The sequence below is a fragment of the Dermochelys coriacea genome, chromosome 8 (assembly GCF_009764565.3).
Source record: "Dermochelys coriacea isolate rDerCor1 chromosome 8, rDerCor1.pri.v4, whole genome shotgun sequence".
In the NCBI taxonomy this organism is placed as follows: Eukaryota; Metazoa; Chordata; order Testudines; family Dermochelyidae; genus Dermochelys; species Dermochelys coriacea.
Window position 1 is genome coordinate 71208094 of NC_050075.1, and position 25258 is coordinate 71233351.

A 25258-nucleotide genomic window follows, 5' to 3' on the forward strand; every position below is an offset into this window, starting at 1 on the left:
CCCAGGGCAGAGGCGTCATTGCTATTCTGGGCCTGATTTTCAGAGATGCTGAGCACTTCAGGTCTTATTCAGGCAAAACTCTCGCAGAGTACAAGGAAACCAATGAGCTAATCTCCAGTCCCATCACAGCAAATGCTGCTTGCCTTTTGTCTATCGCTAGGCTGCCGTGCAATCCTGTTTGCTCCTCCAGCCCCTTTGGGCAGGAAGAGGTGGTGTCAGGGGTTTAATGGATAAATGTCAGCCCCTGGTGATTATGCTCTCAGTGCATCATGCCCTGATTTGGTTGCCTTCTCTAAGGAAGTAGGAGACTAAAGGACTTCACTGGGAAACTGTTGCAAAGAAGTTGGCACCCAGTTCCCCAAGCCTGGCATACAGCACGAGCACAGGGGAAGGAGGGCACTGAACCAAGCGATTCTCCCACGTGACTGTTCTCAAAGCTGCACGTGTGCTCGGGCATTTCCCTGCGGCCACTTGCAGGGGCTCTAGCCTGCGGGACAGCTGGGTACACCACACTGCTCTTGCAAAGCCCCCTCGTGCCAATCTGACCCCAGCCACCAGTCCCCGAAGAGAAGTGGGTGCTCATTACCTTTGGCGTCTGCCCTTCGGGTCCTGCCACCTCTAGTGTCCTCCTCACCCCCAAGAAGAAGAGGAGAGCAGTGATCCACAGGATCCCCAAGAGAGACAAAGCCAGCTGGCGACTCAGCCGTCTCATCGCTCAAAAGTCCCCCCGGCTGCAAGGCACAGGGCAGAGGGGCTGGCACCCTGTGGCAGGGGGAGCACTACCAGCGGGCTGCTTCCCCTGTGTGGGGCATGGCTGGAGCGGGGGCTGCTCTGAGCCTGGGCAGAGACACAGAGTGGTGAGTCCTGGGCTGGGCACTGCTCGGGGCAGGGGAGGAGGAGATACCGGGGGTGAAGAGGGCTGGGGAGTGGGGAGGGAGAAGTTGCTCAAAGCAGGAGCTGCAGCACCAGACTGCATCAGTCTCTCCAGGAGGCAAGAAAGTGTTGATGTGTGTCTGGCTGTGTCACCCTGGCTGGCAGCCCCCCCGGGAGCAGGGGGAGGCGCTGCTGGCTGCACTGTTTCCCCTGCCGCTGCCAGCCACGGCATCCCCTTGCCTGAAGCAATAGTGTAAAAAAAAATTGGGGGGCACCGCTTTTTGGCACCCCCAAATCTTGGGGCCCTAGGCGGCCGCCTAGGTCGCCTAGTGGTTACACCAGCCTTGCCAGCAGCAGGATGCTCCAGTACTGATGGGCAGACAGTAAATACAGGACAAGTTGCCTGTTCTTAAGAAAAAGTTGGGACACCTACAGGAGGGCTTAAATATGGGACTGTCCCTTTAAAAATGGGACATCTGGAAAAGGGGGTAAACAGTGAATTGGCAAAATGTGCAGATGATAAAAAATTACTCAAAATAGTTTAATCCAAAATTGACTGCAAAGAGTTACAATGGGATCTCACACAACTGGGTGACTGGGCAACACAAAGGCAGATGAAATTCAATGTTGATAAATGCAAAGTAATGCACATTGGAAAACATAATCCCAACTATACATATAAAAGGATGGGGTCTAAATTAACTGTTACTACTCAAGAAAGAGATCTTGGAGTCATTGTGGATAGTTCTCTGAAAACATCTGCTCAATGTGCAGTGGCAATCAAAAAAGCTAACAGAATATTGGGAATCATTAGGAAAGGGACAGATACAAGACAGAAAATATCATATATTGCCTTTATATAAATCCATGGTACGCCAACATATTGAATACTACATGCATATTTGGTCACCTCATCTCAAAAAAACAGATGTATTGGATTTGGAGAAGGTACAGAGAAGGGCAACACAAATGATGAGGAGTACGGAATGGCTTCTGTATGAGGAGAGATTAAAAAGACTGGGACTTTTCAGCTTGGAAAAAAGAGACGACTAAGGAGGGGGATATGATAGAGGTCTATAAAATCATGACTGGAATGGAAAAATTGAGTAGGAAAATGTTATTTACTCCGTCACATAACCCAAAAACCAGGGGTCACTAATGAAATTAATAGGCAGCAGATTTAAAACAAACAAAAAATATTTCTTCGCAGTCAACCTGTGGAGCTTTTTGCCAGGGGATGTTGTGAAGGCCAAAACTATAACAGGATTCCAATAAGAACTAGATAAGTTTATGGAGGATAGGTCCAACAATGGCTATTAGCCAGGGTGGGCAGGGATGCAACACCATGTTTTGCGTGTCCCTAGCCTCTGTTTGCCAGAAGCTGGATGTGGGCAACAGGGGGTGAATCATTTGATGATTACCTGTTCTGTAATTCACTAGACCCCACTTCCCTACCAGAGCTGAGATAGAGCCAAGGAGTCCTGATGGGGCCTCTCTCTCTCTGCCCCCAGAGTTATTAACAAAGTAAGAATATACATTAAAATTTTAAACCTAACCAGTGTCCCTTAAGTGACTTGCCACAAGATGTCAGAACATGGTAGTATTAGAGCTGAGTGGGTCTAATAATTAATTTTCTTTTGTTTATATAGGAATTAGCTACAGTGCTCCTTTCAGCTAACTGCTAAGTTATCTGCCAAAAAACTAGAGTTGTCAAGTGCCTAAGTATGCCCTGGAATCATGGTTAAGGTCTCCCTCCACCCAAATCTGAAATGGCATTCCTGCCACAAGCCCTCTCCATTTTCACCTTTCAAAAGAAACAGAGTATCAGAGGGTAGCCATGTTAGTCTGTATCCACAAAAACAACGAGGAGTCTGGTGGCACCTTAAAGACTAACAGGTTTATTTGGGCATAAGCTTTCGTGGGTAAAAAACCCACTTCTGCAGACGCATGGGATGAAAATTACAGAAACAGGCATAAATATATATTGGCACAGGAAGAGAAGGGGGTTAACGTACAAGTGGAGAACCCATGTTGAAGGCCAATTAGGTCAGGGTGGATGTGGTCCACTCCCAATAACTGATGAGGAGGTGTCAATACCAAGAGAGGGGAAATTGCTTTTGTAGCGAGCCAACCACTCCCAATCCCTATTCAAGCCCAAATTGATGGTGTTAAATTTGCAAATGAATTATAGCTCAGCAGTTTCTCTTTGAAGTCTGTTTTTGAAGTTTTTTTTGTTGAAGAATGGCTACTTTTAGATCTGTTATTGAGTGTTCAGGGAGATTGAAGTGTTCTCCTACTGGCTTTTGTATGTTACTATTCCTGATGTCTCATTTGTGTCCATTTATCCTTTTACATAGAGACTGTCTGGTTTGGCCAATGTACATGGCAGAGGGGCATTGCTGACACATATCATGTTAGTAGATGTGCAGGTGAATGACCCTCTTATGGTGCGGCTGGCTCCTATGATGGTTTCGCTAGAGTAGATATGGGGACAGACAAGGCAACAGGGTTTGGTTCCTGGGCTAGTGTTTCGGTGGTGTGGTGTGTAGTTGCTAATGAGTATTTGCTTCAGGTTGGGGGGCTGTCTGTAGATGAGGATTGCCCTGCCTCCCAAGGCCTGTGAGACTGGGGGATCGTTTTCCAGGATAGAAACAGAGCCATGCATAGATTTGCAAAACTGCAAGTGACCCATGAAGAGACAGTGTCAAAACAGCTCTTAGGGTCCAACAACCAAAGTTGTTCAGAAGCCCAGTTTTCCCCTCAGTATTGCTCCCACAGTGATTTTTCCATTTGCTATCAGCAAGCTTGCTTGCCTGTTCTGTTGTGTACTTGAACTTGCCTTGTTACTAAAGTGAACAATATAGAAGTTATAATTAGCCTGAAGCACCTGTACCTTACATCCAAGTAGTGTTTTAAAATTAATCTGTCTTTATCTCCATTAGAAGCAGACTTTGCCACATTGAGAAGAGTTTATTCCTTTGATGGCTAACGCACCCAACTGCACTTTGATACAAACCTCTGGAGACTCAACCAACCCACCCACGTACTTCAATTTTAACTTAGTGAGTACAGGACTGATTCTGAGGTATCGGGCACACTCAATTCCCACTAAAGTCAAGGAGTAAGGAGCACCCTCACCTTCCAAGAGCCACCTCCCAGGATAGAGCTCTCAAGTATTCAAAGGAAAAGCCCTGAAACTGGCATCACAAGACAAACCCAGCTCCCTCTCCTCGAGGTTTAAACAGGGCAAGCTTCACCTGCTTTCCTCACAGCCCTGAAAGGCAGCTCAGGTTCATTGCAGTGAAATGCGTCTCTGGCTGACAAGCACCCAGCCCGCTGCTGCTGTCCAAACACACAACGGGTGCTCAGATCTACACTGGTTCATGGGCTTGCATTCACACCGGCCGGTCTGGATGAGAAGCCAGAGGGATGGACTGGACTGCTACCCATTCAGATCTGTGCTGCTCTTTAACGCTTCAGCAAACCTCAGATACGACAGCTGTGAGAGATGGTTGGACAGACCCACCCCACTGGGTCCTTAGCAGCCCCCCAGGGTGCTGCACTAGCACTAACCTTTGGGGTTGCCACCAGCCCCTCTCCTACCCGGGGCTGTCCCCATGCACCGCATCTCTTACTTCTGCCCCAGCTGGCTGCATCTCTCCCCTCGGTTGCCGTGGCCTGCAGACTGGCACCACCCATCTGGGGAGGACAGACGAGGGGCCCCAGGGCGGCGGTAGCGCCGCGAGCGACAGGGATGGCCTGAGCCTGATAGGACAGGAGGGAGGAGGGAAGGAACCAGTCTACCACCACCGTGGGAGAAAACCCTCCTGCACTGCCCCTGCCTCCACATAGAACTACCACCAGGGGTAAGAGCTATTGGGGAAAGCACAGTACTAGTGCAGATGCCCTGTCCTCCAGCCAGACCGTGCACCTGCTGCGTTCGTTCCAGAGGGCAGGGGAGAACCCCTCCCTTTCTGCCAGGCAACCAAGCCGGGGATGTAAAGGAAGGGAAGGGATGCCAAGTACTAATGCAATACAAACAAAAGGGAAAACGCCTTAAGCTAACCTGGCACCAGAGGACAATGTGCAACCTGGAGGATCATAGAATATCAGGGTTGGAAGGGACCTCAGGAGGTCATCTAGTCCAACCCCCTGCGCAGGGCCAATCCCCAATTTTTGCCCCAGATTCCTAAATGGCCCCCTCAAGGATTGAACTCACAACCTGGGTTGAGCAGGCCTATGCTCAAACCACTGAGCTATCCCTCCTGTAAATAGCCCCCTCAAGGACTGAACTCACAACCCTGGGTTTAGGAGGCTCAAACCACCGAACTATCCCTCCAGTAGAGGATAGACAATAGGAACCAATGATGAGAAAGGTCTTTTTTTTTTTTAAACTTTGTCAAAAACACATTTGTTAGAAGAGTTATGTGCACAAAATTGCTCAATACTAAAGCCAGCAATTATTTTGATGTTCATTACAAACTTAGCAGGAGCTGGACTATACAAAAATGATCTTTGGTCTGACCCTAGGTCTCCTCTTTGCTCCATCTGAGCCATGTACTCTTATCAAATACTATTAACAGTAACAGGTAAACACTTCAAAATAGAATAGTTGATTAATAGCTATTGACTATGCCAGATTTTTCAGGCACCTATTTTCAAATTGCTAGAAGCTTGCAAAAGGTTTAGGAGTGCTGCTGTTAGTCAAGATATAGCTTACAATAACTTGATTACAAGAACTGGATAGACAGTGTTCTGATGGAAGATATTTAAAAGGGTAAGCATTCCACCAGACTGCGACAATTTTGTGAAAACCTGATAGGAACTAAGCAAGGTTTCCTTGCACACCTGTTGAGAGTCTAGGGTAACACAGGGAGACTCAAGAAAAGTTTCAGAAAGGTCAAAAAGCATCACTTTTTCAAAACAAAACTCTGAGATTTCATTCCAATTTGGAAATATTGTTTCTGAAATTTCAGAATTTCCCAAGAAAAAGGAATTAGTTTTTATCTGCTCCATTAGTGACACTTTGTACATTAGAAGGGCAAACTCAGTTTGCTTAAACCAATTGCTTCAACATAGTTAGAAAGGACTTAAAAAAATCACCTTTATTAATTCACAAGGAAGGGGAGGAGTCCAAAAAAAACCATGAGAGATTGAGGCAGGCTCTACATAAGTCAAAACTATCCACAGTATGAAATTTCCCTTATAGGACATGCAGGGGAATAAAATTCATTCCAATGTCTGTGTTTCAATGTGAAGGCCACAATTTTAGGGTATACTAACTCTCCCGCCCCCCAAATAACCCTGCAAGCATTACCATTATCTGTAAAATGTGGGTAAGGATACCTTCTTTGGAGGGGTACCTGTACTTTGAGTATATTACGTATTACATATATTTAGGTCCACTGTGCTGTTAAAATAGTCTCCATGTCAAAAAACTCATCTTCAGGGTTGGCCTTTCCCCCTCACCCCAAGGATTGAGCCCAATGCTGAGGCCAGGTCAACACTACAAAGTTTTGGTGGCTGAGCAACATCACTGGAGAAGTGGCGGGAGGGAGAAATCACACTCCGAACTCAGAGGTATGTTGGCAAAAATCCTTATATTGGCACAGCTTATAGCAGCAGGAATCTTTTTGCTGGCATAGCTTATGACAGTTGTGGAGATGGTTTAACTACACCAGTGAAACAATTCCTGCTGCTGGTATAAGCTGAATCTACTACACTAAGGGTCTTTGGCAGTATAGCTAGACTGAAAACTAGTGTTTGGTCAGACCCACTGCATTTTAGAAACAGACCAAACTATACCTTGATTATTCAAGTGGGAGAGTGGGGCAACAACCACAACAGAACAGCTGCTGCCTCCCGAGGGCATAATATACAAGAATGGGGCATGAGTAGGACCCTATCAAATTCACGGCCATGAAAATCGCATCATGGACCTCAAAATCTGGTCTTTTGGTCTAGACTATACAGATTTCACTGAGGGAGACCAGTGTTTCTCAAATTGGGGGTCCTGACCCAAAAGGGAGTTGCAGGAGGTCCACAAGGTTATTATGGCAGGGGAGCCCTCAGTCTTGCCGCCCTTACTTCTGCACTGACTTCAGAGCTGGGCAGCATACCATACCATGCTACCCTTACTTCTGCACTGCTGCTGGCAATGGCTCTGCCTTCAGAGCTGGGCTCCTGGCCAGCAGCTGCCCCTCTCCAGCAGCAGCAATGCAGAAGAGTATCAGTACCGCACCTCCCTCCACAATAACCTTGCGACCCCCCCTCCCACAATTCCTTTTTGAGTTAGGGCCCCCTAAAATTACAACACAATCACATTTCAGATTTAAATCAGTGAAATCATGAAATTTACCAACAGAGATCTTTTTTGTTTAAATATTCTGTTAGTAAGTTAGTAAGCAATGTGAAATATGCCACTCTGTTGTTCACTTTAAATCAGGGGTGGGCAAACTATGGCCTGTGGGCTGCATCCAGCCCGTCAGGGCTTTGGAGCTGGCCCACGAGATTGCCATCCCTGTGGTGCTGCGGGCCCCGTGCCGCTCCCAGAAGTGGCCAGCACAAAGTCCCAGCAGCCCCAGAGGGAAGGGGGGGCAGAGGGCTCCACTCAGCCCTCGCCTGCAGGCACTGGCCCCCGCAGCTCCCATTGGCTGGGAACAGGGAACTGCGGCCAATGGGAGCTTCGGGGGAGGTACCTGCAGACAAGGGCAGCATGCACAACCCTCTGCCCCTCCCCCAGGGGCTGCAGGGACATGGTGCTGGCCACTTCCAGGAGCAGCACCGGGCAAGGGCAGGCAGGGAGCCTGCCTTAGCCCTGCTGCCACTCTGGACCCACTCAAGGTAAGCGGTGCTGGGCCAGAGCCCAAACCCCTCCGGCACCCCACACCCCAACTCCCTACTCTGAGCCCCCTGTCACACCCCAACCCCCTGCCCTGAGTGCACTCAGCACCCTTCCTTGCACTCCTGCCGAGCCCTCTCCTGCACTCTGCATCCCCTCCTCTACCCCAATCCCTTGCCCTGAGCCCCTTCCTGCACACTGCACCCCCTCCCACACCCCACCCCATCCCCCTGCCCTACATTCATGGCCCAGCATGCAATTTCCCCACAGAGATGTGAGATTCAGGCCAAAAAGTTTGCCCACCCCGCTTTAAATGTTCATGCAATTACACACTTATACCATAAACTCAGGTTTCAGAGTAGCAGCCGTGTTAGTCTGTATTCGCAAAAAGAAAAGGAGTACTTGTGAAACCTTAGAGACTAACAAATTTGAGCATAAACTTTCGTGAGCTACAGTTCACTTCAAGTACTATGTTTTCCATGATGAAACACTTGTATATGTTTTGTGTATCTCCACACGCACTGACTACTGCAATAGGTGTAATTAGCTGTGCTTTCTCTCCCTGAGAGAACATTTAAGATCCCTCTCGTGAAAATCTTTGTTTTAATAGAAACCGATCAACTAAAATTGATATTTTATTGTGTACCTTTGCAGTGAAACAATGTTAACGGATACATTGTAAAGTCAAAATATAAACATGCTGCAAAGGCAAGAGTAATGGGGATAAGAATAAGGTTATGGCAGCCTTAATGTATTTCTATGTACTGACAGTTTCATATAATAATTTTTTTATTAATGCATTCACTACAGACCTACAGTATCTCTGTTGGAAAATGGTGTTTCATAAATATCACTCTGCAGTTTAAAACAGAGATCACATGCAAGGAATAATGTAAGAATTGGACCACTTATGAATGGATGACTGGAATCTTGAAAATACTCAGTGCTGCAAAAGTAATTCTACTCAGCCTAGCCACAGATCCTGCAAAAAGAGCAAGAAAAGAGTTTCCCACAGAACCTCTTTGCAGGCCATAATGTTCATGGTCTCCCTATTACCCCCCCCCCCCAAAATTGAGAGGTACATACTCTCGGAAGCAAATGGTCATTTGTGCTATCTTCCAGAAGAACTGAGAAGTATAGTTAAATAAACCACTGCACAGCATCCATCAGGATAGAGTTCATGGTTTGGGAAATATTCAAGAAAGCAAGTCCATGTACTGGACAATGCCTAAAGGCGATTCAATTAAGTCTGCATAGATAACTCAAAAAAAAAAAAAGTCCTCTTGATATTTAGTTTCAGTCAGGAACCAAAACCGTGAGGTTCTCATCAATCTTAAAAAGGGATTCTGGCTCCATTCCCCACTGGCCTTTGCTTCTCCACTCCTTTTAGAGCTTACTAAATGAAGATAGTGACTTTTACTTCACAAAATTTTGGAAAACCATCTTTGTGATGGGCTGAGAAATAAGGCTGAAATGCAAGCTAACAAACCAATGGCACATGTTTCATGTAGTCTTATTTCCATTTATTTGTGATTTAGGATTTGAATCCAAAGTTTCTACATATGAAAAGACTAGTTAATAATTGTGCTCTTTTGAAAAACTATCTATAACTGGACACCGATTCATACACAGTAATATGTTTTGACTATTGGTACAAGTCTATTTGTACAATACTTCCTGGATTCTCACATTCTAGCAGAAGTTATGATATAAATTATAAAGGAAACTGTCTCCCAATTTAGCTTAATTACCATGTAGTAATCTTGCTTAGTTTCAAGGAAAGACCTCAGAAGGTTCATCTGAATTAAAAATCAGAAGTGAAATTAGTTTCAACCAACTACACAATTCCTACACTTCATTTTAGCGGAAATCTTCTTTTCTTTAGCTCAAAAGCTTATGTGACTGGGTATTTTCTTCCTTGGCAAAAGAACGTGAAGTTGAACACTTCATTGACCATTTGAGACTTCACACAGCAAGTTACATGGTGAAGATGTGTCCATTAAAGAGTTTTACAACAGGGTATGTTAAAGACTGCTATCCTCATTGTTTTTTGGTAATTGTAATAGTGTTGTTTCAACTTAGATATCTGGATTCAGACTTAAGACACTTAAGTACATAGGCATCATGGGTCATCATTAGCTAGATATTTATATGTAGTTATGTGTGAAAAAAGTGAACTAGAGAATGATGCTTTATATCTTCAGCTTAAACAATGGCAATAGGCAGTTCATTTCTGTTGTTAAGTAAGAGGATTTCTGGATTTGCAAACAGCAGCAACAATTGTAAAAAAGATTGGTCATTAACAGTTTAAGATTTAAAAAACTGACTGTTGGGGAACTACAAAGTGACAAAAAGAAAAACACAACTTTGTTAAATACTTTTATTTTATGCTGTTCACAGACAAATGAAGAATTACATTTTTCTAAATTCAGTAGTTGCTATGCTAGACTCAATCTTTTCATTTTATATTACAACATGCAGTACTAGAATGATTCCTTGTTTTAAAGATTCTCAAAATTACGCATTTTTGACCAGTAAAAATCTATTAAATGAATGAAAACAGATTAGAAATAATGCACATTACTTGAATTGACAAAAAAAATATCTGGTGAAGCAATGCTATTAGTTTCTGCTCTATAGCAGACAGATCAAGAAACAGATTGGTACATGGCAGAGGTACGGAGTTCCCATTCAGTTTACCTAAATAAGTAAAATAAGAATTTTACTGACCATAAGTTTGAGTGATTAAGTTTTACAGTATATTATACCATAGTGTTAGCGTCACTATGGTTCAGGATCAGTCAACATATCTACATTACAGCCAACTATTTTTAAAGGTGTTTGTAATTTGGTTGTATACAGTTTACTTGGTGCTGAAGCTCAACATACAAAATAAAATATTAGATCAACAGTTCCTCTCTTCCCTCCACCCTCCAAAATTAAATGCAAGTCATAAACTAGCTATTTTAAATGTGTTCAGAGGAAAATTCAAGAAATGTTGCCTACGACTTCCTCACTTTGTTCTTAAATTGTCCAGTCTGACCAAAAGCATTGAAGTGTTTGAGATCAAAGCAAGAAGGAGTGAGTAGTAATTTAAAATCTAAATTTTCTTGTTTTAATGGGCAAAACCAGCCCATAATATATAACTTTATCTACTTTATTCTTAAAAGTATATATGTCACTAGAATTACATTCAGTTAATCAGTGCAGAAGTAGCATTTTAAACATGCATCTATTCACAAAATTCATAATTAGCATAATGTATATATCTGTGTACATCTCCGTAATTTCTTTTTAAATATTTTAATTAAGTTAAAAATAAACTAGCAATGAGAAATGTGTATTATGTTCACGTCAACAGTGCAATTCACAAAACTTTTTTAAGTTAGCCTTGATAAAATGGAAAGTTTTGAAGCAAAATTTCTCCCGAATATTTCTTACATTTAGAGATTGTTATTGCAGTCAATATAATCCCAATCTATTTAGAACAATCATAGCTCTTCAAACTTTTCCAATTTCAAGATAGCTTTACTGAATAAATCCCATCTCCCTCTCACCCAAGTTAACCCACTGTACACTTTCCAATTTTAACCACAGTAATGAACAGCTAAGCTAGAAATAAACCCATAATGTTATGGGAAAGCAGTAACTTCTTATGTTCCTTATGTATCATTATTAAATGTTTCAAAAATAAAACTGTCTGAATTTTCTCAAATGCACACAGAAACACGTAAAATGGCATGCTGATTTATGACTGCATATACATTTTCCTTTACTGGGCTGTTGCCGACTTTTCAACAAATACAGTTAGTCAAAAAACTGTACTCAAGAACCAAAATAATCTGGATCCTAATTTTGAAATCCTGATTACTAAAGGTATAAAGAATTAGATATTCTTTAAACAAAAGAAAAATGAATCATTTTCCTTTCAACTTATGTTTTTGTCTCATCTCTTATGCAATCTGTCAGGCTAGATGACAAAGTTTCCTAAAGAATCCATTTCAAACAGCTCACAACCGAAGCACAAAAGAAAATCTGAACGAGATAAATTTCCTTTAAGCATCACTTCCAATTAATTGAACCCATATTAAGGAAAGTCAATTATATAAAAATTTAAGAACACACTAATAATACAGAGCGACGTATATTACTAAATTATGAGTTCTATTCAACTAAAAACTCTATATGGGGAAAGCATGATATTGCCTCATGTATTCAAAGTACCACATCACACAAACAAACAGTGGTTAGATTAAAAAAAAGTGAATATGACCAAGTGATCTGAGTAGTGCAACTGTAACCAATGAAGTACCATAAATTTAAATGATAACCTGAACAAAACTAAACTGGCTTCTATAAAATAAATCTCTGAAATTCATCACAAATAAAACTGCACTGGACTTTTATCTTTAGTTTGCTTGCCTAAATGCTTCTCTCAGCAGTTTGTTCTTAAATATACCTATAACTGTATATTCTCATGAAGTAGGTAGGTATGTGCCAACAACAAATTTTAAATGCGCTGGGCAAATTTTAAAACATGAATGTAAAATATATGTGAATGACAGAATAATAATAAGTAGGGCAGGTTTGTATTTTCAATCTGTATTGTCAGTCCATTTCTTCTACAATGCAATGCTGTACTTCCTTCTGTGATGTTGAGGATATTACCGGTCAAACTGTTGTCTATTCATTACTTTAAGGACCAGCAGAAGATTCAAATGGATACATTTCCCAGCCCACCCACCCCAATTTTTGAAAAGCTTGGGTTGTGATCAGGTAAAGGTATGTGTGTGTCTATATATTAGAGAACAAATACTCTGATGGAAGTAACATTCAAGGGAAGAAAAGCAACAGGCAGCTGTCAGTACCCTTGCTCTTATTAGCAAGGCATCGAAAGACTTTGGAATCAGACTGCCCCCTTTCTGCAACTAGAGTGAAACCCTGACCCCGCTGAAATCAAAAGGAGTTTTTCAATCGACCTCAGTAGAGCCAGAATTTCACCCCCAGTGAAGAAGATTACTTGAAGCAAAGGCTGAAATAAATTTACAATTATTTCAAATTCATCATTAAGTCAGCACCCAACTCTGTAGGCTCCTGGATCCTGATATACGTACAGGACATTGCATGATAAAGTGTTTCTTCTGGTTTCCTACTGGTAGAACACATTTGTTGACAGATGTATGTTATTTTAAGCCAAGTTAAATTAAAGAAATAGAATTTCGCCATATGGTCCACAACACAAAAAAATAACCTATAAAGTATCACACACAGGATACATCCACGTCATTGCTCAGAATTACTGTCCTCAAATTTCATTTAAAAGTTTGTGAAGATATTAATTTACTACCATTATCTGTAAAGAGTGAAAACTATTTTTTTGAGGGAGTGTTTAATTGAACATGGAAGAGAAGAAATTGTTAGGAAAAGCCACATAGTTCAGCACAGAGGGACAAAACACTAATGAAAGTGCAATCTATGAAATGCACAACTGTAACAGAAAACACATCATGCTACCTATAGTACAATCTATTCTCCCCCACGATGAGAGTGCATAGCATCTATTGACTAACAGAAAATATGGAAAAGAGAACCCCATGAGTTTAAACTCAGATTTTTGGAACCACTTGGCATTCATATTCTAATTTGGAACCAGACTATTCTTCTAACATCTTGCTATACGGGATATAGTTTAATTTAGTATGTGTACAAATCAAAAGCTATTTTAAATGCATTTTTGTACATTCTCCAAGTTGCTGCTTTATAAGTTTTTCTGTATCGTGTGTGTGTGTGTGTGTGTATATATATATATATATATATATATTTTCTCATACTAATGACTTCATTTTCAGAAGTGCTGAGCAGCACCCTTAAATACCTCTTCTGTAAATGGGAGATACAGATACTAAGCACATTTGAAAAAAATCACACCATAGTTATTTAAAATGACTGTGCAAAACATTTTCACTACAGTATGAGCAAACTTTTCATTTGTACCTTTTGAATACAAGTGCGTAGGAAGTTTTACCAAGCAATCAAAGCCAACTTTTACAAGTCATAAAGAACCTCAAGGATAACAGCAATTGACCAGGCTTGTGATTCACAGCTGAATGGACAATATTGCCCATTTTCATTGGTCAGCTCTGGAAGCCCCTTCCAGGATGACCTGGCACAAAAAAAAAAATTAAAAATCCCAGCGTAAAATATGATTAATGCTATATTTCATAACAAATTAAAAGAACATTTCTCTTTTATGAGTATACTTCTAACATGTTTTTAAAGTATGAGTCAATTAAGCCAAGTGTACAAAAGAAGAAATACCAAACAATGAAAATATTACAAAAGTATTAAAGTGGTGAAATAAAAATAAGAGAGCATTAACATATGACAAGATACATCGTAATACTAAAACACGTGTAAATTCCTGAGCTTCCTGAGACTCCAGGCAGGGGAGCCTTCAGTAACCTGAGAAGTACAGGTATCTTTGCAGTGCAACTTTATTACTTTTTAAAAGTAATAATACTGAAATAATGCAATCAGCATGATTTTGTGCATGCACATAAGGTTCTTACCAGCCTGACTGTTTTTTTTTTAATCCATGCTATTTATGAAATTGTATTTCAAGCCATTTTAAGATTTCCAAATTAAATGGTAGGTCTAGTTGTTTTAAATAAACTTGTATTTTTCACTTCTACCTTCAGTTTTTCATTAACTGAATGAAACAAAGTATCTGGGAACACAAGGGAAATGTTGAGAGCTGCTATTAGACATTAAAGATAACACAGGAAAATAAAACTACAGCTTGCCAGTCAGACATCCCAAGGCCATAAGTTTCGGAACTACCAATTTTACTTTTTGTTTGGTCGTATTTTGAGGTTGAGGATGGTGCTGTTCCTTTTGGCCTTTCATCTGCAATGGATACCAGCCGAAAACTACGATGAATTAACCATTCCTACAAATTCCTAATATTAGATTTCTCAGGTGCTATTCCTATGTAACCTAACTGCCATCATGATGCTATGAAAAAAACCTGCTAGGACTCAGCTAATTTGGTCCCAATGTGAAAAATTGCTTCCTTCTCCCTAACACAGGCAATAGGTCAGACCCACAGCGTCCTCAAACACCGTTCTTATACTACTATACAACTACAGGTAGGAAGACTGGGTTCAAATAAAATTGAGTTAGAGGCTTGAGAAATCCCATACAACGGTTTAAATTGATAATGCTGGGGACAAGGAGTCAGTTGGCTCCCATCTCCCTTTGGCTGGCCAATGGGTGGCAGAGCACACATGGGGAGGCAGAACACTCTCCCCTTTTATTCTAAAGCTGTCCAGAATGTTGCAGGTCCAATCAAGTCTTCCAGCCATTGAACTGGGTGGGTTGCATATTGAAGGATCTCGGTTTATCTAGAAATGCTTTGGGAAGGGTGAAAATGGGAATTATTCAGAATTACAGTGGAGAAGAACAAATGTATAGAGAAAAAATATTGCAGGAAGAACAGGGAAGACTAAAGAGTGGACAAGAGAACAAAAGGCGGGGGGGGACAGATTAGGGAAGACCATATGCACTGTAGGGGAGTAAATGCCTCCGTTTTCTTAATGAAGTAATATTTCCATTGTGCAGTGAAGTGATTAGTTTCTGAAATGCAGTTCTATAGTAATGATTAATTGGCACATTCATGTGACCTACCCAGTTAACTTCAGAAGTTATGTAATCCCATTTTATACAATTTAACAGTTATTTCCTTACATTATTTAACCTGTTGCGATCAGCCCTCAAACTGATTGCAAAAGACTATTGAAAAATATTGATATTTAGCAGTTTTGAAAGTACACATCCATATTTTTTCTTCTGCATCACATTTTTGTAAGTGGTCTAGCAATTTAGACCTCAAATTCTGTTTTCTCTTAATATTTTCTATTTATTCTTCTCCATGGCTGATTTTAAAATTGCTCACTCACTTTGTGATAGGGCAGATATTAAATATTTCAGAGGTTAAAAAAAGGCAGTAATGTTTAGCCTATGTTGAAGGCTGATGTAGGACTTAAATGGCACTCTGCATAGTGACAGGTTTCAGAGTAGCAGCTGCGTTAGTCTGTATTCGCAAAAAGAAAAGGAGTACTTGTGGCACCTTAGAGACTAACAAATTTATTTGAGCATAAGCTCACTTCATCGGATGCATTCAGTGGAAAATACAGTGGGGAGATTTATATATATATATACACACACACACACACACAGAGAACATGAAACAATGGGTATTACCATACACACTGTAAGGAGAGTGATCACTTAAGATGAGCTATTACCAGCAGGTAGGGAGGGTGGGGGAAAGGAAGAAAACCTTTTGTGGTGATAATCAAGGTGGGCCATTTCGGGCAGTTGACAAGAACGTATGAGGAACCGGGGGGGTAGGGAGGGGGGGAAATAACAGTTTTACATTGGGTAATGACCCATCCACTCCCAGTCTCTATTCAAGCCTAAATTAATTGTATCCAGTTTGCAAATTAATTCCAATTCAGCAGTCTCTCGTTGGAGTCTGTTTTTGAAGTATTTTTTGTTGAAGAATAGCCACTCATGTCTGTAATCGAGTGACCAGAGAGATTGAAGTGTTCTCCAACTGGTTTTTGAATGTTATAATTCTTGATGTCTGATTTGTGTCCATTTATTCTTTTACGTAGAGACTGTCCAGTTTGACCAATGTACATGGCAGAGGGGCATTGCTAGCTCATGATGGTGACTTTTACACTCAGAAAACACCAAATCACTGGTGCTTTTTTGTAGGTCTTAAACGTTTAAACACATTTTTTGAAGAAAGTTTGTGTGTCATATATTTTATATGCAACTGTACATTGGACACCACTAGTTTGGATTAATATTTTAATTGTATGATGACCTACCTCTCAAGATGAACATAATGGCGAGAGAGAACGTTCTTAATCAAAAACACAGTCTTTGCGTACATCTCTGGACCAATTAACCTGGAAAAGTACAACTTTGCACGAAGGAAATATCCAATAGGCCAGAGCCATTCCTAAACAAAAAGATGTAAGAGATAGTATGTTAGCTATCAATTTGAGATATCAACACATTTTAATTTAATGTGAAACTCAGGAATTTTAGAGCTTACAGGTCCTTGATGGTAATTAAAACCTTTGGCAACATTGTAGTTGTCACTGTCCAGGGCGTTATCGTATACTCCACAGTAAACCATATCACTGTAAGAAAGTACAGGATTTAGACAAAGCAACAAGTTAAATAAAATGTGTTCAATGCATTAGAGAAATAACTCAAAATAATATGAATTCACATGGTTAGATTGTACTCAGCACAGCACAAGGGCACAGTAGGAAGGACCATTATATCTTGGCCTTAACAAGATAATTATAGCATTAATTTTCTTCAGTGGTTAGTTTATGCAAGACCTATTGTATTAATACAATGAACTACAGAGCTATAAGTATAGAACTTTATGTTCAGTCCATAACTAAAGTATTTTGCTCACAATTCTGTCACAACTTATGCTCAAAATTCTATGTGCTGCTTTTTTTCAAACTAATATTAGCCAGTTTTATTAGAAGTTTTTGAAAATTTAATGACCAACTTCTAATGGGAGCAAGATAGTGAATAAAATGGTACTTTTGTAAATAACTAAATGAATCTGAACTGGATTTAGAACAGCTAAATAATCTTGACTAAAATAAATATATTATATACTGTAATTAGCTACTGCAGTACTTGAGGTATTCTTAACGAAACAAAATGCATCAAAGTGAACTTCTTACTGTTAGTCTTGTTGCATGATTAAAACTATGTATACTACACAATCTCTAATATGCTTACTCTGGATCCAGTGTTTTCATGCCCAGTGGACCAAGCAGCTTTTCCTCTGCTATCTCAAGAGCTTTCCAAGCTTTGTCAGGACTGAATATCTCAGGGGCCTGGAACAAAAACAGATTTAATCAATGAACTTTGCATTTAAAAAATAGTATTTTTTTATGAAATCAACAAACTGCATAGTTCACTTCAAACATTTCTATTACTTTTCAATATGCTCATAGAGAGAGCTACAGCCCTTTATAATACATTTAAAATGTACCAGGACTCCTCACAAATTCCATAAATAGATTAAACAAAAAACAAACAAAAAAGGGCAATTTTCAATTAGCATCCTGCAAACATCTTCAACATAGGAAGTGCCTTTTTAGATTTATCTTAATGACACATTGTTTAACAGGCCCAAACATAATTAAGTTAATCCTTTGGAAGAGGTTCTAGATGGGCCGATGCTGAAAGTTTATTAAAGAAAAATCCACTACTCTATTAAAGATACAAGTGTATTCCAAGTAATTCCTGGTTTACCCCATGCAAATGAACCCCCTCATGCAAGTTTAGTTCAATTCAATCAAAATAGTTAAAGGAGCTGTGACTTTGAACATGTTTTTCCACTCACCACAACCATTGCTATAGTAAAATTTGGCCTGAGCTGGTAGTCGCACCATGGACTTGAAGCTCCATAACTATCCTTGTATATGCCACGCTTGTGAACCAGATTTGGATGTTTTTCACTAGGATCTGCTGGGTTCTCAGAAACAAAGAACAGCTTTTCAAAGTGCCCTTCAATCTTCCTGTTCCACTCATCATATGTGATGGTTTCCTTTTTTCCTGAAAAATGTTAATATACAGGATTTGTTTTCTGGCAATAAATCTACTCCTCTCCTTAGTTTTGTAAATATTATTGACTATTGCATACTTGAAGTCTTAGACTTCTACAGCTGCTAATAAAATAAGGAATGGCCATTATAACAATGTGTAGATTACTGTAAACGTGAAAACTGAAGGTTATGCCAATGGTCCCCAAATGCTTTCAAGGACACACAGGCTATCTAGATTCAAGAGCTGGCGTGGGAAATTCTTTTCCCTTTTCCCAAGATAGTGTGGACTGAAATCTCATCAATATTGGGAATAAAACAGTATTAGGGGAGTAGATTTTAAACATGGCTTAATACTGGTTCAGGCCCAAAGGGTTTGCCTGGTTAGTCTGGATGGGGAGTAGCCATTTTAAGAAATGGTGTAGTTAAACTGAGCTCTACTAGTTAGGTTGCAGTCTAGCACATATTATGCCTCATCCAGATTAACCAGAAAATAGTGTTTAAACTGTTATGAACTAGTTTTTAAACAGAATTAAAAAAAACAGTTCTGGTTTTTTTTTTGTTTTTTTTTTTTTTTTTAAAATGTTTCATCAAGATGGACAAGAGCTAAGTGAATCCAAGGCCAGGGGTTGGGAGGGAGTAAATGATGTATTTTTTGCTGAAAAAAAGAGATGTAGAAGATCTTGTTTTATATCTGTTTATGCCTAGTCTGTCTTTCTCTGGGGTGTGATTTAAACATAGACCAACTATGAATGCATCAGATCTGCTTGTTTTTTAGGTTGGGTTTTCTCCTTAGGTGAAAACTAATAGTAGTAGCCTCTGTTATATATAACAATTGTTAAACTGCTCTGTAAATATATCTGTAGTTTTTCAGGACACATTTTGACAGGGCAACAGACTACTTCTTTTACAACAACTAGCATAGATACTTATTATTTGAGAGACTCCTTAAGGTTAAGTATTTATCATTTTCCCACCCTTATCCCTCTAAAAAGCTCAGTTCAATGAAGCTAAAAGGTGTTCCTATTCTCCACAAATATCCCTTTTAAAGCCTTTCAGTGCTGACTGGTACCCACCACAAACTGACTTAACAGTAGATTAGCAGAGTACATTTGATTTAAATCATGATTTAAATCATTAGTCAGGAAGACTATTTAAATCATGGATTTCTACATAAAAGTGCGTTCTTGTTGGTTATTATAACCAAGGTTGTTATAACCTTAATACATGTTCTTCAAAACTCAAGAGAGATATAGGTTCCATTTTTAGAAGGTAAACACTATACATTAAGTGATTTATTTCGAAAACTTTTCAGATTAATTTTACAGGTATATCAGAAAATGAATGATTGCTTGGTTATTTCATTTAACAAAGTTAATTGAAGCAGATATTTATGAAGTCATTGGGAAGTGAACTAATTCCAATTCAACAGGTTAATCATTAATATTTGGAGGATTTTCTTGCCATGCTGTATTAGGAGGAGACATCACCAGACAGACATTTAAATTGTTTTATTTAATTAAAACAACGTTATGTAGGTCTAGATTTTTTTCTTCAACAGCAAACAATATTTTAACAAAAGCAGCATGTGAATTTTTGAATTTAGTTAAACGTTCAAGTTTTTTAAAATCAGGTTTGATTTTGTTAAAATTGTTTAACTAAAAACAAGTTTAAAATGTTTAAAAAAACCCCAAAACACAAAAATTAAATTGACTGTCAGCCAGGTCAACATGAGAAATTTAAAATATTGGCTTCTGCAGGTAACTTGGTCGTCTTCACCTTCATTTTCCTGTTTGTTCATAATCTGGAAGAGAAAAAACAAGCTTTCCTGCTTTTTCAGGTCCCAAACGCTTTCTCAATTTGTAATGAAGTAGTCCAAAGGAAGAAAATATTCTTTCTACACTGGCAGAAGAAGCTACTGCTATTAAAAGTGAGATCACCACTTCAACAGTCTCTGAATCCAAGTGCTTAAGTGATTTCCACCAGTTCACTGGTGTGCCTTTCTTTAAAACATTAGCAGCAAAGTTATTTCTTGAATGGTTCACCCTTAGCTCTGAAGTTTATTATAGTTGGCATTATGGAGGGATGATTGCTGGATGTCCAAGTCATTGCCAACTCCTCTTCTTCAGCAGTTAAGGTTTGACCCTGGTACCAAGTACTGAGAATGTTTGCAAGAAAATGAGCTGGAGATAGTACTTGTCCCATTCGTTTTTTTAATGCCTGTAATTTAACTCTATCATGGTATATTTCTCTTTTTAAGATCTCACTCGGTTCCTTCCAAATTTCAACAGTGTCAGCAATAAAACAGCTATTTTCCTGCATTGTGTTCAAGGCTACAGAAATAGGCTTCAGGGTACTCAGCATGCGTTTTTCTCTTAAGCCCAATGTTGAGAACTTTGGCTGTGACAGTGCCATCTATTTTTTTCATGATTTTGTTCTCAAACTGTCATCAGATTAGGCCAGTTCTTGATATAGTGCTCAAAACGGTCCACTACTGAGTTCCATCACACATCTTGCGGGACAGTTAGCTTGGTTCCTCCCTTGGTTTTTCAGAGTAGCTGCTGCAAAGTATTTTGCAATTTCAACAACATTAGCCTTCATTTCTGGATCACTGAAGACTTTGGCTAGGAGGTGCATCAAATGAGCACTGCAACTGTATGTTATTAGCTTGGGACTCTTCACTCTCTTCTAAATAATTTTTTCTCATCTTGGATACATTTGCAGCATTTTCTGTGACCAAGCGCATACTAGACATTTGATTCCCCTCTCCCCCCACAGTTTGTTATAGCTTTTACTGCTACTTCTTTTAAGTATTCTGCTGTTTGTGCATTTCCTAATGTATCAATTGTTTCTGTAAGGAAGACATTCCTTTATTCTGTTGTCATACAAGCACATACAAAAGGATCATTGTGGACATTGCTCCACCCATCAAGACTCAGGTTAACAAATTTTACCCTCTAGACCTTTTGCACACTGCTCAAATTTCTCTTTCATACACTTCATCCAGCAATTTGCCTGCGACATCTGCTCTGTTGGGTGGACTGTATCCTGGTCAATTACTGAACCATGTTAAAAAAGTGTGGGTTCTCAATCATACAAAAAGGAGAGTTTGTTGCATAAACAAACTGGGCAATTTTTCATAAATTACCTCTTTTTGTAATCTGCTGGTTCTTATCACAAAACTTATCTATGGTTGTTTCTGGATGATGGAGATTTTTTTTTTCCTTTTGCTACAGGTGATATACTGTGGCTATGTGACGTACATAATGTGACTGAAACATCATCATTGGCAGATAACTGAAATTATAGAAAATTTTCAAACAAGTATTTTTATGCCTTCTCCCATGCTGCCCTTTATGCTTGGGAAGAGCTCCCTGTAATCATTTGTAAAGCCATTTCACTGTTCTTCAAATATCTTTTCTTTATCCTCCTGCTCTCTTAGGTGCATAGGGCATCCACCAGTTTCCGCCATTTAATTTAATCTTCATTGGTCTAACCAGGCTTCTGAGAGTCATGCTGATGAATTTGGCTTCTCTCTCCATTGTTCCATGTAACGTTTCTCTAAGTTGCCCTCTTTTCTCTTTCCAGATAGTGTCCATATTATCACTTGATACGGAAGTTGTGTTGGTGATATCCTTAAAGCGTTTCCTAAATATGCCCATCATTGTCTTCTGACCACGTTTGATACTTTACATTAGAAATTCTAAGGAGAACAAATTCAGTGTTGTAAGGAACTCTTTTCACTGAACTCTGAAGATATACCGAAGTAAATGTCTGCGAAAGGAGTTGATCTTATCAATTTCTATTGTAGATTTCCATGACTCTGCTCCATAGAGAAGGACAGACATGAAGCCAGCATTAAACATTGTATTTTTCTGTTAGTGGCAATCATACTACTTTTCCAAATCTTTTCAAAAGTTTATTAAAGTTGCCTTCTGCTCTTAATAGTCAGTGCTTGACATCTAGCATGGTGCCACCATTACTGGACTTCTTACTCCCTAGACATGTAAAATGACTTACTTCTAGCGTTACCCTATCTACTCTGGTTGCTTTGGGGACATCGATAGCCATTTATTTTCCGTTTCCCTTGTTGCTGAACAAACCAACTTGCTTTTTGCTGCATCTGCCAAAAGCTAGGACTTTTCTTCCTTTAAGCAATGTAATGAACAAATATCTAATTGCGCTATCATTGTGCCACAAGTACTCCTTTTCTTTTTATCATTTTTAGAGTCTCTTAAAAAAAAAAGAGTATATAAAACACTAACATTAGAAATCAAATGTTATGATTTAAATTCTGTACTGACTTAACCTGTACAATCCCACTTAACAGCTGATCTTCTTCTACATGTACTACATATAATCATTTGCAAAAACACTGCTTATCTAAGAGCCATTCCAAAAATAAATACAAAATGGAGGCACAAGTCTTTGAGTGGACATAGGAATTTAACCAGTGTTTTTTCTAATTTTTCTTACGCATGTGTGGAATGACTTGTTATTTGCACCAATATGGAGGTGATCGGTGACACATAACCTCCATATTGGTGCACATAACAAAATTCATGTGGCGGGAGCGGAGCTGAGGGGTTTGGAGTGTAGGAGGGGGCTCGGGGCTGGAACAGAGAATTGGGGTATGGGGGTGAGGGCTGTGGTTGCAGGCTCTGAAGTGGTGCCAGAGATGAGGGGCTTGGCATGCAGGCTGTCCCAGGGCTACAGCGGGGAGAGAGGATTTCCCCTAACTCTCTCTCCCCACAGCAGCAACTAGGCTGATGGGGGAGAGGTGCCTCTCCCTTGCCCGTGGCAGGTCTGGGCCATCTCTCCCCTGGCCATGGCAGGGGCGCCTCTCCTGCTGCTACAGCAGGTCCGGGGCCGGAAGAGGGACGCCTCTCCCCCGGCCATGGCAGGTCTGGGACTGGGTTTGGGGCTGGGGTAAGTACTGCATAAAGGAACAGTTAACATAGTTGCTTCCCAAGGTTAATCATTATTTTGTTAAGAGATTTAAACAGCTTATATATTCAGTCTCGATGAAGTGAACTGTAGCTCACAAATGATGCTCAAATAAATGTGATAGTCTCTGAGTACTCCTTTTCTTTTTGCGAATTCAGACTAAACACGGTTGCTACTCTGAAACCTGTAATATGTACTGAATTCTCCCCAGAAATCATCCTAAGAAGAGCATACAGTACAAAACTAAAAATTAATTTTACACTTAAGGGTTAAGAGGTCTTATAACTCCTGTCATAATCAGCTCAAACGAACAAGTGAATTCATAGCCATATTGATACCCCACAGAAGCGCAAAGCTGGGCTAGTGAGGTTTAGTTAGATTACAAAAAAGTGTGTTTTGTGGGCTTTGCACAGATTTTGCTATTTAGATGCAGAACAATTAGCCTTATCCTGAATTTTATGAACACCCATTCCCCAAACATAATATTTATTAAAATGTTCACAAGGTAGACAGATTGCAAGACAATACTGATTCCTGGTCCACTGATTCAATTATGATGGTTCTACACTGATCACACATTTATGAGATAAACCTGCTTACCATGCCTTTTTATGGTGACTCCCTGATAAGGAAATACTTTTTTCTTTGACAACTCCAGCAGCCAACGAATAGCTGACTTACATAGGCCAACAATTTCCACAGCAGATCCATCTCTAAGACGAAAAAAAAAAAAAAACCAGCTGCTGCTTTTAAGAAGAAACTTAAAGGAAAATATTAGGTCACAGACTTTTATGCAGATACTAACATTTGAGGATTTTTCCCCATGAATGTATTCAAACCTCTAAAAAAAAAGAACCACTCATTACTGTCAGTTTAAAAATCACATCTGATGCTCTACGAAGTGAAACTTCTTGACAAATCCATATACATAGGCAGACACCATTCCTGATGCCCTCCTCAAACACTTTCAATTACCTCCCAGCATCTGATGAGCCAAACCCAACTTGCTCTAATTGAATACTTCAATTTTCAAATTTCCTGCGAAGAAACTAGAAACACAAGTGACTATTGTGGGCAAAAAGGAGATTTAGTTGCCAGTCATTCAAATAGTGACAGCATCATATCACTACGGTTCTCTCCTAGTGGCTTCATGTACATATTAAAATAAGGTGGGATGGGAAGGGCAATAGTCTCATCAGACAGACCTGAAGAAAAAAACAAAAATGTCCAACATGATTCTCTGGGAAGAAGAGAGCTACTCAAAAAGCATCCTCTTACTCAGCAGGGTCGATCTGCGGAAGAGTTTGATGTGCTCCAGGTAGAAAGCCAGGGTGCGCCAGACATCTAGAGCGGTGCAGTCCGCCTCTTCTCATTGGTCCTATGAGGCTCTGGATAGAAGACGGGAAGGAAAATATCCTGGTTGACATGGAAGTGACACACCACCTTTGGCAGCAAGGCCGGATGGGGCTGCAGTTGGACCTTGTCCTTGTAGGATACCGTGAACGGGGGCTCCAAGCGAGAGCTTTTATTTCAGAGACATGTCTCGCCGAGGTAATAGCTACAAGAAATGCAACCTTCCACAAACAAATGAGAAAGGGAACAAGAAGCCATAGGCTCAAAGGGTGGACCTGTGAGCCTGGAGAGGAGCAGGTCAAGGTCCCATTGGGGAACTGGGTCCCGAATCAGCAGAAAGAGTCTTCCAAGACCTTTCAGGAACCTGATTGGTGTTCTTTCATGAGATGCCTATCTACCATGGATGCGATGATGGAAGGCTGATAAGGCTGCCAGGTGCACCTTGATCAAAGAGAAGATGAGAGACCCTGATGCTTTATGTGAAGCATGTAATCCAGGATGGACGGCAGAGATGACTGGGTTGGGGAGATATTCCACTCCAATACCCAGCAGGAGAAATGCTTCCACTTCGCCAGGTAAGTTGCTCTGGTGGAAG

General features: G+C 40.2%; 2 protein-coding genes across 2 annotated transcripts in view; both read right to left on the bottom strand.

Annotated features, from left to right (window-relative positions):
* Positions 1-5430, bottom strand: part of LOC119859715 (putative ferric-chelate reductase 1) — a 44992-nt gene extending 39562 nt beyond the window's left edge. The window contains 3 exon segments of the mRNA XM_043491307.1: positions 4515-4594; positions 4596-4638; positions 5399-5430. Of these exon segments, the coding sequence (XP_043347242.1) occupies positions 4515-4594; positions 4596-4638; positions 5399-5430 (155 nt within the window).
* Positions 5431-10080: 4650 nt separating this feature from the next.
* The window catches only part of AGL (amylo-alpha-1, 6-glucosidase, 4-alpha-glucanotransferase), a 60448-nt gene continuing 45270 nt past the window's right edge, over positions 10081-25258 (bottom strand). Inside the window, 6 exon segments of the mRNA XM_038412187.2 lie at positions 10081-13877; positions 16612-16745; positions 16842-16929; positions 17555-17652; positions 18165-18376; positions 23911-24023. Coding sequence (XP_038268115.1) covers positions 13760-13877; positions 16612-16745; positions 16842-16929; positions 17555-17652; positions 18165-18376; positions 23911-24023 — 763 coding nt within the window. The 3' untranslated portion in view covers positions 10081-13759.